The sequence below is a fragment of the Pollicipes pollicipes genome, unplaced genomic scaffold (genome assembly GCF_011947565.3).
Source record: "Pollicipes pollicipes isolate AB1234 unplaced genomic scaffold, Ppol_2.1 Scaffold_2243;HRSCAF=2626_pilon_pilon_pilon, whole genome shotgun sequence".
Classification (NCBI taxonomy): domain Eukaryota; kingdom Metazoa; phylum Arthropoda; class Thecostraca; order Pollicipedomorpha; family Pollicipedidae; genus Pollicipes; species Pollicipes pollicipes.
In genome coordinates this window covers 85439-99692 of record NW_023596077.1, presented here as the reverse complement: position 1 = coordinate 99692, position 14254 = coordinate 85439, and the positions used below count along the sequence as shown (strand labels likewise).

Below are 14254 nucleotides of genomic sequence, written 5' to 3'. Positions count from 1 at the left end.
TCAAACATTGGATGGCTAGCTGGGCGTTGTGTGCTGTGTATTTGTTGCATTTTATTTAAAAGACTTCTCCCGCTAGGGAAGCACTACCCCGTTGGCGATACAAAAACAAAGAAATAAAGAAATAGATCAGTAATAAATCACGTAAGCTCTTCAACTATGACGGCAGATACGAATGGCCGGCGTCAGCTTTACGGCTTAGCTAATGCCATTTACGGCAGAAGGAAAGAAACGGGACTGCTTTTCGGCAATGAGACTCGTATTAGGCAAAACCGTCATAGCGATCGAATAGGACCAGGGGTGTAGTTTCGTAAGATACGTTGTAGGGGGGGGGGGGGAGGGGATACCGTGACAAATTATGAAACCTACCGCCAACATTTGACAACAACCAGGATTTTCCCCGATTTCGCCCGCTTCCTCCCAAAGATGGGAGGGGGGCTTGTGTCATGTGTGTGTGTGGGGGGGGGGGGGGGGCTAAAGCATCAGAACTTAATAGTAAACTACAGTCTGTATAAAGATTCATCCTTCCATGTCACCATCGACAGGTTGCAGCCTCCGCACCTACGACATAAGCCAGGTGGCAGATTCTTCAAATTGCTCATAGCTTTTCCATGTCGTTGTTTCCAGTTTTTGTCTTTTTTGTCATGCCATCATTTTCCTATGTCCTCATTTATTCAAACAACACTCTGGAAAGGGTTGTTTCACATTTTATATGGCTTTCAACTGAGATCGTCATTTCCACTATCCTGACGTACAGTTCACACTTACGCCCATTTTAAATCTTGAGATCCTCTCGTTTTTGAGCTAGGAGTGCAAAAACGCGTGCAGACTTTTTCGCGCCGCCCATTTCGAGGTCATCTAGATATGACGCGATAGCGACTTTACACAAGTTCCGCCTCCTCAGAGAACATATGGTGTTAGAAGTCGAGAAACATGTGACCATTGACTTTTTCGTGTCTGAAGCACGCTGGCATGGATCGTTGCATCAACGAACAGTCGTTAGCTTTCAACCATCTGGAAGCGTTTAAAGGAAATGTTTCACAATTGATATGATGAAACAAGCCCACTTTTAACTGTTGGGGTACTTTTTAAGTGGAAAAGGCTGCTCTAGATAGCACAATTTTTTTTAGTAAAAATGCTACTCCATGCGTCATGGTTTGATTGCGTCATCGTACCTTGCACAACATCGTCTGAGAATAAACTGACGGCTGTTATGTCTGGAAATAGCGCTCACCAACGCCAGATAGGAACACCTCAACAATTGCATTTGTCTTGGCCTCGATCGCCGCGTGGGTTATGGAATGACAGAATATGAATCACGTTATTATGACATCATAAATGCCAAGCTGACTTTGAAATACTCTTCCCGTCACAGCTTTCCCTATTTTCGCGAGAGTGTAGCTCGGAAACTAGAAGGGCTTGGTCTCAAGAACAGCAGAATTATGAACGGCACCGAAAGGTCTTCAAGATGGCTATTCCAATTCAAAGCCCCATATCAATGTGGAACACTTCCTTTAATGCAAACTTTGAACATGAACCGCCTCTTGTGAAAACTATTTAAGACATTCGACAGTTCTACTTATTATGACGAAAATGGGCCTTGGATTAAATAGCTTGAGAATAGCGGCTTAGCCGAGAAAGTAAGTGCAGGTAAAAATGTCATGATGGAGAAATATAAGGAAAGATCAGGATGAGAGAGCGCCAAAACATACGCACATAACGATATTCGGTCTATTTCACATAATTGCCAAACCATCTGTCGGCGAGCTGAAATACTACAAGTGAGTCAGCGCGTGAAATGCAGTGGTGATTCTGGCGCGACTCTGACGTCATTAAATCATTCCATGACACAATCGAACGGTGGCCTACTGCCGGTGACCTACTGAACGGTGACCTACTGCAGGTGACCTACTTAGAAGGGTGTTAATTTAATAGTTATTGTTTTGCCTAGAGCAGCGTTTGTTCCCTAAATCATACCAATATTTTTCCATTAAATCTGAGTTTTACTTCGGTATCTTTAAGTGTCAAACATTCTGTGTGAGCAGTTCACCGTTAAGCTATTCACCAAGTTGGTATGCTTTCTTTTTTACGTGCCACCGTTTTGCATTTCGCTATTTTGGTTTGTCATCTTCGTGGCATGTCACCATTTTGCATTTTGCTATTCAGCCGATTTGACTTTTTGGCACGCCAACTTTTTTGCATGTCGTCGATATGGAAGACTTCATATGACAGCCGAAGCTGAGCAGCCGGCAAGCTGCAAGTGGACTTGTTGTCCGGACACCGCAAATACCGACGTCGTGAAAACGTCTGTTTGGAAATTTATGATGTGGGTTCGCAGGTCGACGAGGTCAACATGCAAACAAAAGGTCAGTCGCCCTCTGTCCTCTGTCTTCACGGAAGGAAGGGAACGGGGCCAGTTAGTCAGTAACCACAATCATAGGTACTTTATGCGGCTGTCATAAAACATTGAATAGGAATTATTCATTCCACGTACCCCCGGAGACCTTCGTGTTTTTTTGTAGTATCCACTTGAGCTTGCCTTTCATGTTGTGATTTAACATTCCGTCGTTTAAGTATGTCGCCATTATACTTCGCCACCATGATGTCAAACCTGAATCGTGAGCAGTTCAACAACATTTAAGAGCTCACCAATTTTGCATGGAAACATTTTTACATGTCGCCATTTTGCAGTTCGCCATTTTGCCGACTCGACTTTTTACTGCGTCGACATTTTACATGTCGCCAATATGAACGTCGCCACATAGCGTCGGCAAAAAGGCATTCGGCAAACAGCTAGTCGGCTTTTTGTCGGGACACACCACGGCGCATGCGTGGCCTGGTGACGTCATTGATGCTACAAGCCGGTAGCAGTTACATTGGGATAAAACCTACGCAGATAGCAAGGCGACTCAAAACTGGTGCTTGGCAACGTCTTCCCACGGCTGCTTCCTGTAGCGTCAATGACCTCATATTGTGCCCTTATTGCACGCACAACGAACACACGTATTTGATAGTGATGTCTCGGGCCTGGTTCGGAGATTTGGTCTTCTTTGAGGCCACAATAGAGAGGCCATCACCCGCGTGGAAGAATCTTAACTTTAAGCGTAATGATTGGCCTCTCGTCTGGAATGCTGCTCGAGCAGTCTCGACGCATAATGGTCCATGACGCGGCCGAAAGCCTTGAATCCTGTTTTGTCTCATTCATAGCCTCATCCAAGTCCACCTCTCAGTGCTGCATCGATATCCCCCCCCCCCTCCCCCCCCCCCTCCCCCCCCCCGGAAACACATCAGTCTGTAGCTCCCGACACTGACTGTGACGCCCACACTGGGTGTATGACGTCATAGTCAGCCCGGTGACGCCACACTCACGGAGCGCATGCCGGGCGGTCCGCGGCTGCCCGGGGCTGCGGGCGCTGGCCGTGGCGCCACCTGAGGCGCCGGCCGTGGCGCCATCTGAGGCGCCGGCTTGGGCGCTACAGGTGGCGCTACCTTCGTCGCCGAGGGCGCTGTGATGCGCGGCGCGTGCACGCTGGTCTGCGGCGCACTGTTGCTGTCAGCTGAAATATGACGTCACTGGTGAACGGCTGGCTAAGACGGCCAGGCAGCTGTGCGGTGCACGGTCTCAGAATCCTGAACCTTCTCACAGGTTGGCAGCGCCATCCATGTGATGGTGCCTGTCATGACGCCAGCATATCCCCAGCCTTCATACGTTCATTCTGAATAAGGGTTGGGCGAACATTACATGGCAGTAACACGTTTGCGAATAAGGCATGACGGGCCTTCACACATATAATTGCATATTTGACATGTATTAATTAAGCTCAGCTATCCGTTACAGGAGATATATGGGTAACATTCTGATCAAAAATCAAGTCCTCGGTACATGCAATAATAGATAGGCAAGGAAAAGGTCAGATCGATTAATAAGCTGCTACGGTCTGTTGCTACAAAAAGGGCTTTCCAATCCGCAAGGACGCCGTGCAAAGCGAGGAACATGCCGAGCATGGAGGAAAGGAGCGTAGCGAGAAAATTGCTTCTGAAAACTGTTGTTGATTTCGTGGTTATTATTTCGCCGTTAGTATCGCATTGCTTCGCATATTTTCAGCTGATCCGTCGTGTTGATACTTCACTCGCCCATTCCCGCCATCTTGATCACCCAAGTCCGCGGCCCGACATTTGTCTGGCCATCCCCGCCGCCTCGCTCGTCTGCCCGTTTCTGCTGTCTCCGTCTGAGGCGCCATCTCTCGCCGACCGCCGCTACTCACGTTTCACCACCAGGGAACGCATGGTGCGCGACTTGATGCTGTTGAGGCCGCTGTACTCAGGTGGTAGCGATGCGGCGTCCACCGCTTCCTCCGGCTCGACGTACGCCTCAGGAGAATTGTCCATGTCCTGCACCATTCGCAGCACCTCCGACATGTTGCCGTCGTACTTCTTCTCGTTCTTGCGGAAGTCGACGCTGCCGGAGACAGCGGCGAGGTGTGAGCGGTTCCGGGCGGGTGTGGTGGTGCGCGCGGCTGTGGGCGGGTGCTGGAGCCGAGCAGAACGGCCGAGCCTGAAGATGCTGCGTCGCTATCGTTGAGAAGACAGAACAGAGGAAAGGCAGCAATGCCGCGGAAAAGCGCGGCGGGTGGGGCAACTGAGAGGCGAAGAGAGAAGCGAGTGAAGTGAGACAACTAGACCGCAGCGAAGGACGAGGAAGCCCGTGGCAAGCATTCCTAAGACGGTGATGGCGCCATCACGGGACTGAACTGTATGCTGGAACGTGTCTTCAAACAACAGGCCAGAATCAGATTTTGTACGAATGCCGCGTGACACCTCTGGAACGCAGCTTCGGCTACAATGCATGGAAAGTGGCAACCACAACCGTCGGAGCATGATTGTCATGCAGCGCAATGTTTGTGTTCTGTTGACTTCCATATCCGCAGCACGTTTGCACATTCTGCATTATTGCCGTGCTACCCACTACGCAGAGCATACTGTAAAACACATATCTCCGTACTTGTTAACTAAGCGCTACAATTCCGTATGAACAAGAGGTGTCGATGCCACCGCCTCTGCGGCCCAGTTGCCCAATCCGCGCGCCAGCGTCAGTGGGAGGTCCTCCGTCCAACCTTGAGCGCGGCAGAGCCGACCTGCAGGGCGCCTTCCCAGGAGATGGCGCTGTCACCGGGAGGGGTCTCCCACAAGCGGTGTTGCTACCGTACAGCCAGTGCCCGCGACGGCCGCTCAAAAGAAGGCCCCGACGTCGAACAGACCCTTCAGCGCGTTGGCCCACCCCAGGGGCATAGGCCTTCTTGGTCACTGGAGCAGTCCTCTGACCTTTGACCTCTGACCTTGAACAGAACCGTCGGTGTGCTGTCCCACCCCAGGGGCTCTCTTTGGCACCAGAGCAGTCCCCTGACCACCGGGCCCGGGGGAGCAGCAACGGCAGCTGTGCGCACAGCTGGTGCTAACGCCGGCACCCTAACGACAGCTTTGTGTTCAGCTTTGTACCGCAAAAGGTGTAAAATATGAAGCCTTAGTTGTATGTTGCATGTTGTGTGTGTTGTGCTGTCCTCCGGGTCATGTATTCTTACAGTCATTGGCTGATGCATTGTGCGGCAGGTATCTGCCTGTCCCAGCTGGTGACCAGAAAATGCTGTAATACGTTACCGAAATTACCTTGAAAGAGGCCTCTGGGACACCGATAGTGTAGGAGCTCAGATTCGCACTTGCAAAACCAGATATACGTGGTTCGATTCCCTGCGAAGCCTGGTTTTTCTACCCCAGTGAGAGGCACGCTATGCGACAGCATATAACCTCAGCAGCTAAGTGCGTAGCAAAGCCCAAATCACAACAACAAAAAATCTCAGTGCCTCCGGTTAAAACAGTAGATGTCTATGAAGCGGTTCTAGGACAAAATGGCAAGAATTCCATCTGGCCAATGTCTTTTTGTCGGCTGTTCAGTGACGACAGTGGAATGAATACATGTAAATAAGTCGACGCGGAAAAAAGTCGACACCGCTAAATGGCGACCTGCTAAAAGACGAAATATACAAAGTCGACGAGACAAAATGGCGAAACGCTTCATCGCGAACTGCAGATTGGCGATCTGTAAAAAAGTCGGCATGCCAAATCGGCAAAGGCGAAAGTCGAAAAAGCGACCTCGCAGAACGTCGATGTGTAATATTGGCGAAAGGCAAAACGATGAAATACAACAGGGTCATATTTGACTTTGGTGCTGGTGATTGGTGACATGAAACATGTGGAAATGTCTTAATGCTGACTGGCTGCCTGAGCGTTTCGCGTCGGGACGGGGCCAGGCTGTGCGTAGCGTGACCTTGTCAAATATGACTCTTAAGCAGCCCAACCACATTTGGGAGTTAACCAATTTGGCATATCGACCCTCTTGCATGCTGCTATTTTGCGTTTCGCTATTTAGCCGTTTGGCTTTTGGCATGTCGTCATTTTTCCATGCGCCAATTTATAGTTTGTCATTTTGCCGCTTCGACTTTTTGGCATCTGGATATTTTGTATTTCGTGTATATGGAAGTCGTCCTAGAGCAGTCGACAAAAGCCCATGCGGCAGACCGCGAGTCGAGTTTTTGCCCGGACACCCTAGAAAACGCAGGTCTGGTTGGATTACTTACATCGTTTCCTCTAATCAATGCCGACCGATGATGCTACCCGATACAAACAATGGTTTGGTGGGAAACTAACCGAGGCCCTGAGAGAACTAACCCTGACAACGAGATCGGTCTGTCATGAGGTCGGTCAGCATGGAAGCAGACATAACATGTAGGTTTCTTTTGCGCCTCGTCCATGCTTCTGCGCCATTGGTTGGCACGGTTCTTGGCAGCCTTGGTTCTCGCGTGTACGTGACAGCGACCCACTCAGATTTCAGATGTGACTTATTGCCGACGCTAAATGCAGAGCAGGAGGGTCCAGTGGGAGGTGTGTCCACACGCTGGGGTACATGCCAACTGTTCCTCGTGTGTTGTAACTGAGTGAGTTGCATGTCCGTCCATCTCCCTCATCACTCTCCCCCCCCCCCCCCACCCCCACATCCCACTCCTCCTGAAGCACTCCCTCCCCTGGCACAACAACGTCCCTCCCCTTCCCCGTCTGCATCGCCTCGCCCCGGGCAAATTGGCGGCCGTCAGCTTTGGCGGTGACCCAGCGGCCGCTGGGGGAGGCGGATTCCTGCACCGAGGCGGCAGCAGGCACCGGATCGTGGGAGAGAGATTGTCGCCAGACCCACGACCATCGCCACCAAGCTGGTAGGCTTGTTTTGTTTTTGTATTGCTTTATCGCGATTTGGAAGTGGGTCGACCAACGCGTCCCTTCTTTCGTGACGGGCCAGCACTACGGATCCGCCGCGGCCTACCCATTGTCCTGCGCGCTGCGTTGGCACGCGTCCCAGCTTACGACCGACGGCGACGCCTGGGCGCGCCTCTGCCAGTTGGCAGGACGCGCAGGGGACAGCGGGTCAGTGGAACGGCGCGCCAGGGGGCAGGGGGAGGGGGAGAGGCATCACGCTGCCACCAGCTGTCGGCCCTCGAGCTAGCCAGCCACGCGACAACCGTCTGGTGGCAACCCCCCTTCTCACCCCCCCCCCCCCCCCTCTCCGCTCTCTCTCTTCTCTCTCCTCTCTCTCTCTCTCTCTCTCTCTCTCTCTCTCTCTCTCTCTCTCTCTCTCTCTCGCGTATGCGCGCTCTCGAGCGTCGACACGCCGCTGTTTCATGCGGCCTTCGCGTCAGACAGTTGTCGTAATCGCCGGCTGGTGTGCCGCGTCTTCGGAGCCCTCTGCTTACCGTGACCTGGCGGAGGGCCTGGCTGATAGCGACGCCAGCCCGGCACGGGCGGCCGGCGGGCAGCGCCGGCGGCGGGAGTGGAGGCCGGCAGCGACGCCAGCCCGGCACGGGCGGCCGGCGGGCAGCGCCAGCGGCGGGAGTGGAGGCCGGCAGCGACGCCAGCTCGGCACGGGCGGCCGGCGGGCAGCGCCGGCGGCGGAGTGGAGGCCGGCAGCGACGCCAGCTCGGTACGGCCGACCGGCGGGCAGCCCCGGCGGCGGGTAGCGCCGGCGGCGGGAGTGGAGGCCGGCAGCGACGCCAGCCCGGCACGGGCGGCCGGCGAGGAGCGCCAGCGGCAGGAGTGGAGGCCGGCAGCGACGCCAGCTCGGCACGGGCGGCCGGCGGGCAGCGCCGGCGGCGGGAGTGGAGGCCGGCAGCGACGCCAGCTCGGTACGGCCGACCGGCGGGCAGCCCCGGCGGCGGGTAGCGCCGGCGGCGGGAGTGGATGCCGCAGCGACGCCAGCCCGGCACGGGCGGCCGGCGAGGAGCGCCAGCGGCAGGAGTGGAGGCCGGCAGCGACGCCAGCTCGGCACGGGCGGCCGGCGGGCAGCGCCGGCGGCGGGAGTGGAGGCCGGCAGCGACGCCAGCTCGGCACGGCCGACCGGCGGGCAGCCCCGGCGGCGGGCAGCGCTGGCGGCGGGTGTGGAGGCCGGCAGCGCCGCCAGCCCGGCATGGCCGGCCGGCGGGCAGCGCCAGCGGCGGGAGTGGCGGCGGACAGGAGAGCGAGCGGCGGCGGACAGGAGAGCGACTCGCTACACAAACCGGCTCACTACGGCAGCCTCGGTCACGTCAAACGCTACACTGGAGCTGCACCTCCCTCTGGCGACAGCAGCGGGCCGGCGGGGCAACGGGGTGACACAAAAACCAGAGGGGGGGGGGGGGGGTCAGCCGGTGATGCACCAACGGTCTGGGCGAGGGCCTGGGCACTACAGGAGAGGGGGGCCAGCTGCGGCAGGGTCAGGAGGGTCAGGCCCGCGGCGCCCAGTACAGCACACCCGTGACCCCGGTGACCCGCCGCTGAGGTTGGGGTGGACCCTGCGCCAGAAGGGCTGGTCAGAAGGTTTGATCGTGTGTTGAGAGTGTGCCTCACCTCCCAGGCTCGACCCCAGCACCCAAAGGCAGCGGCTCCAAGGCTCCAAAAATCTGGAGGATCTGGCCCACGTCCGCTCAGGGAGACCTCGCGCCGCACCCAAGCGAGAGCGGCAACTGTTGGTGCGCTACCACCCGTGTTGCATTTTTTCCCGGTGGGGCCTTTCAAGCTCGGCTTTCCCTCACTTTTCCCCTAGTTTTCTGCCATATGTTCCCATGCTTAGATAGTTTATAGGCGAAATTAAGTTCCCCTGTCGTGACTTAAATAGATCACTAGTTTGATACCACGTCAAATGAAATTGAGCGCAGAGGCTTCATGTGGCTGCCGAGCAAATGATAAGCTCACGAGGCAGCCTCCGGAATGACGCTACTTCAAGAGAGAACCTCGCGCTGCAGCGGTTGTGTCGCAAGCGGCTTTTTAAGTGTAACCAACATCGAGAGAGATGAGCCTCGGGACGGTATCGTCGTGTGGGCGGGGGGGGGGGGGGGCAGGGGGGCGGAGGGGGCACGGATGCTGCGGGCGCCGCGAGCACGGCCGGCGACTACGATCTTGACTTTGACCTGGGCCGGAGTCGGCGTCGTCGCCGTGGATCATCTTGTAGACTTCGGAGGCGGCCGGCTTCCACGGCTGCGGCTCGTACCGCTTGAAGTTCACTCTGCCGTCCGCCAGGGCAGCTCAGGCTCAGCGACCACGGTCACCGGTCACGGTCACCGGCCACGGACACCGATCACGGCCATCGGTCACGGTCACCGGTCACGGCCATTGGTTACGGTCACCGGTCACGGCCATTGGTTACGGTCACCGGTCACGGCCATTGGTCACGGTCACCGGTCACGGTCACCGGTCACGGCCATCGGTCACGGTCATGAGGCCACAGCGGCTGTGTGTGTGTGTGTGTGTGTGTGTGTGTGTGTGTGTGTGTGTGTGTGTGTGTGTGTGTGTGTGTGTGTTTGCGTATGCGTGTACGTGTGCGTGTGAGTGTGTATGTCTGTGTGTGTGTGTGTGTGTGTGTGTGTGTGTGTGTGTGTGTGTGTGTGTGTGTGTTGTGTGTGTGTGTGTGCGTGTGTGTGTGCGCGCGCGTGCGTTTGTGTGAGTGAGTTTCTACGGTCCTGGGTTCGTAACGGCAAACGAGTATAAAAAGTCTCAAAGTTTTGTCGTGATAACGTTCTTTGGCATAACAGACCTTGGTTTAAAAAAAGACTGGTTTTCGGAATATGTTGCAAGATGAAAGAGGATTGTTCAAACAGCTCTGTTAATTCACGTGTGAAGGCTCTCAGATGCTCCCGCAACTGGTGCTGGGCAGGCCGGGTAAATTCTACGTCTACGTCACCAACTACTTTGCATTGCTCTGTGACGCAAAACGTTATGTATTGTGACATGACGGAAGTGTCTGCGAAAACGTAATGAAAAATTCAAATAACTGCATGTGTGTATGCGGTGTGGCATCTGCGCGTTTGCCATTGACTTGGACTGACATGTTCGCCACGAGATATCCATTTCAACGGCAGCGTAGCGCGGCGACCGACACCTGGCGCGGCAGACGCGACACCGGCGGCACTTCACGTGCGGCACTCACCCGAGTGCCCCTCCAGCCAGCACCTCTGTCTGCGCGGAGAGGGTCTCGGCAATCTTTTCCTCCGAGTACAGCGGCATCGGCGAGTTGAACTGGTTGTGCACCAGCGCCTTCACCGAGCCGTCCGTCGTCTCCAAGTTCTGTCGGTCAGCAACAGGTGGCAGCACTGTCAACGCCGGCGACGCGCGCAAGATGAACGCTGTGTTTTGACTGGTTGTCGGTGTAGCAAGGCCACGCGGCTACGGAGTTTCGCTGGAGGAGGACTGTGACACGCCACGCATGTCGGAGGACCGTAACACGTGACGCACGTCGGAGGAGGACCGTGACACGTGACGCGTGACACCCATCAGATAGTTCCCACCTCACATCTCCAGCGAGTCGAACGGTTTTTTTATCGAGCGTGGATCAAGCTGCGTACCATACGGAAAAGAAGCTTAGATTGCTGTATTTTATTTCTTACATATTGGGCTCCAACGTAAAAATTTGAGCTCAGGGCTCTCAGAATAAACTTAGCTTTTCACATTGCCAGCAGCGTAGCAGATATTTCCGCCGCGATTGTTGCCTAAAAAACATTGAGCATGGCAGTCCACGTCCAAGTGAGCCGCCTATCCGTCCATTACTCTACAAAGGCCGCTGGTCTAGAGCGGCGTATCCGCCAACATTCCTGCCGCCATCAGCGCGTGGGGCCGGGAGCAGGAGCAGCTACGGCCTGTTTAATGACATGGTGTCGGCTGTCGGGGGACGGGGACTGAGCCGGCGCCAGCGGCGGCGTAGGAGCCCCGCCAACAATCACACGGTCCGGAGGCCGCGGCCTGACGCGGTGGACAGCAGCGCTGGCCAGGCCCGCCCGCTCAGCTGGGCTGGCTGCCTCGCTAATGTCACCGGTCGCTGACGGTATTTTTGCGCGGAATACGAGGTCATCAATCAGGCGCGTAATGACCGAGTGGTTGGCGCCTTTGGTTTCCACATGGGGGACCCGGGTTTGAACCTCGGCTGCACCGCGGTCCTTGAGCTCTAATACGGCCGCTGCAGTCGCTGGCGCGCCATCAAAGGGTGCGCAACAATGTGCGTCGCATTCCATCGAAAAGAAGAAAAATAAACGATTAAGCTTTTCTGAATGTGGCAGTGTTTTTAAACGTCATGAGCTCCTTTCATGAAACCGTAAATAATAATTTTCAGTTATGGCGTTCATCAGTGGCAACTATGCCCAGATCAGCTCCAGGACCGGCTTCTTCCATTCCCTCCGGGGACATGACATATGAATGGCGTCGCAACTAAAACGAAACCAATTTCTGAGTCACACACAGCCGTGCCTTTACATACATACCCGCGCCGCTGGCACCTCTGCAAAACCATAGATACGTCAGCCCGACAAACATCGTTAGTCACTCCACACTAACGCCTCACGCTCAGGCCAGTGCAGCCGAGGCCCACCAGTCTGGGGAGAACTGTAGGAGGGGGCCGCCCACTGCTGGTCAGGGGGGCGCCCCGCCGGCAGAGGGACCTCGCCCCGCCAGAGGCATCGCCGGGCCTGACCCGGTGATACGGTCAGAAGGGCCTCACCACGGCCGGTCAGAAGGGCCTAACCACGGCCGGTCAGAAGGGCCTCACAGCGGCCGGTCAAAAGGGCCTCACAACGGCCGGTCAAAAGGGCCTCACAATGGCCGGTCAGAAGGGCCTCACGACGGCCGGTCAGAAGGGCCTCACAACGACTGGTCAAAAGGGCCCCACAACGGCCGGTCAGAAGGGCCTCACAACGGCCGGTCAGAAGGGCGTTGCTACGGCAGGTCAGAAGAGCTGCTGCAGAGGTGTGGTAAATATTGCGCTAAACGAACACCTCGGCAGTGGCTGCCGGAGGTCACCAGCTGACCAGGGGTCACCGGCAGACCAGAGATCATCAGCTGGCCAGAGGTCATTAGGACACTTACCTTCCCGTTAAACGGTCGGGAATGATATTCACCTTAAAAGTCACTAGGAGGGTCAGGTCATCAGCAAACTACAAGTCATTACTAGGTACATAAATCATCAGGAAAGGTCACCCACTCAGAGGGTCGCCTGTAAATCAGTGGCAGGCGTAAGGTTTGTGTGCACCTGCAAGTTTAAACCTCCTGGAATCCATATTCGATGAATACAGTTTTTCACACGTGCATCTATATCTTAAAATGAATCGAGGCTCGACACATTGCGTGTTGTGGTTGTGGTAAGCTTGACGTGTTTATCAGTGATGCTTCCAACATTTGAAAAGGTGGGTATCCATACGTGCGTTGTTTCCGTTTGCCGGGATCTCTCGGATATATAAATAATTATAATGTAATATATAATATTACTATAATATCGGATATATGATACTCGTTAAGTAAACAGATCCATCCGGACAATTTTGCAATAGTATGATAATGCAAGCACCGACAACACGTCATATCTGTGCGGTGTCTAAAGAGTGGTATGAAGTGAAATCGCACGCCCACCTCGGCATCACTGGATGACGAAGCCAATAGTTCTCTCCTAACACCTATATTTTCACTTGCTTTTGATGTTTAAATTGCCCGATGTCATGCAAAGTCTTGTTCTGAGCTTGGGCGGTTTGCTATCACGGTACTTATATCCACGGAGTCCTCGCGTACATGCATAATGGAAACCAGCGTCGACAGTCGTTGCCGATAGGAAGGAAAGAATATACAGCACCGCCAAGAAACCGTGTAGCATGCGGAAGGCTAGGCAGTTCGTTCAACACAGCACCGCACGCAGCTGACACTCAATCATGGCCTCACAAGATAACCTGCCCGTGACCCCGACGACCTTCACCTGACCTTGATCACTCGGAAGGGGTTGCGCTGTCGGGGCTGGGCCGGCTGTGGACAGCGGACGGACCAATCAGCGAGCCGCACCGGTCCCAGAGGTCAGCCAAGGTCAGGCCAGACGGGGTCACAACCTCAGAAGCGGTTTTTCCTGCGGTGTCCTGACCTTGGGTGACCCCGGAAAGGGATGGTAAGCCGCGGCAGACGAAGACAGCTGGGCAGCTGAGGGGCCCGGTCGCTGATCGCTAACCCAACGTGGGACAACGTTCTAACGCCGCTACAGTGAAAATAACCACTGAATACATCAAAAGCACCGGGAAAACCAACGAGAGAACGGATATAACACGTGGATGACGGGTGAAGCAGCGGAACTGACGTCCCGCGGGCACGCCGTCAGAACGTGGCGGGCAACGGCGTAAGGCCAAAGTGCGCGAAACGACCACCAACGCCCGAAAAAAAAAACACCAGGACCACTTCGCACTTCTAGCTATCGGGTGTCAGGCAGGCAAAACACGAACCCACGCAGAAACGCACACACACACATACGCACACTTTGGACAGATCGTGAGGTATCGACAGCATGGTACAGGACGGGGTGCAGACCTCACACCGGTTGATCAGCGCTGGAGGTGAGCTCGACCGCGGGGCACGTCACACCGGACCGCGAGCATCCCGCAACAACGACGGCAGGGTTTCTAGCGCTCACGGGTTCTGAGAGACTTCGCGCGGACGGAAAAATCTTGAACACGAAGGTGGGGCCGGGGAAGCGGTGGCAAGCGCACTCCACCTTGCTTCGTTTCAAGGTTCCATGCAGCAGCTCTCCTTGCCAGTCCCCTTCCATCCCTCTGTTGACGCCGGTCTGTGTCCAGGGTGTCGGCCCGGGTCGACCGATCCGCGCGCTCTTCTTCACGCCCCCCCCCCCCTTCTGATGTCGTGCGGTGCAGTCTATCCGGACGCTGCT

At 55.3% G+C, this 14254-nt stretch overlaps 1 protein-coding gene across 1 annotated transcript in view; it reads right to left on the bottom strand.

The window, feature by feature from the left end:
* The window catches only part of Zasp52 (Z band alternatively spliced PDZ-motif protein 52), a 48979-nt gene that overhangs the window by 21321 nt on the left and 13404 nt on the right, over nt 1-14254 (bottom strand). The window contains exons 4-7 of the mRNA XM_037219851.1: nt 13306-13347; nt 10499-10635; nt 4263-4456; nt 3367-3554 (exon numbers count right to left, since the gene is read on the bottom strand). Coding sequence (XP_037075746.1) covers nt 3367-3554; nt 4263-4456; nt 10499-10635; nt 13306-13347 — 561 coding nt within the window. The remainder of the gene's footprint in view (nt 1-3366; nt 3555-4262; nt 4457-10498; nt 10636-13305; nt 13348-14254) is intronic.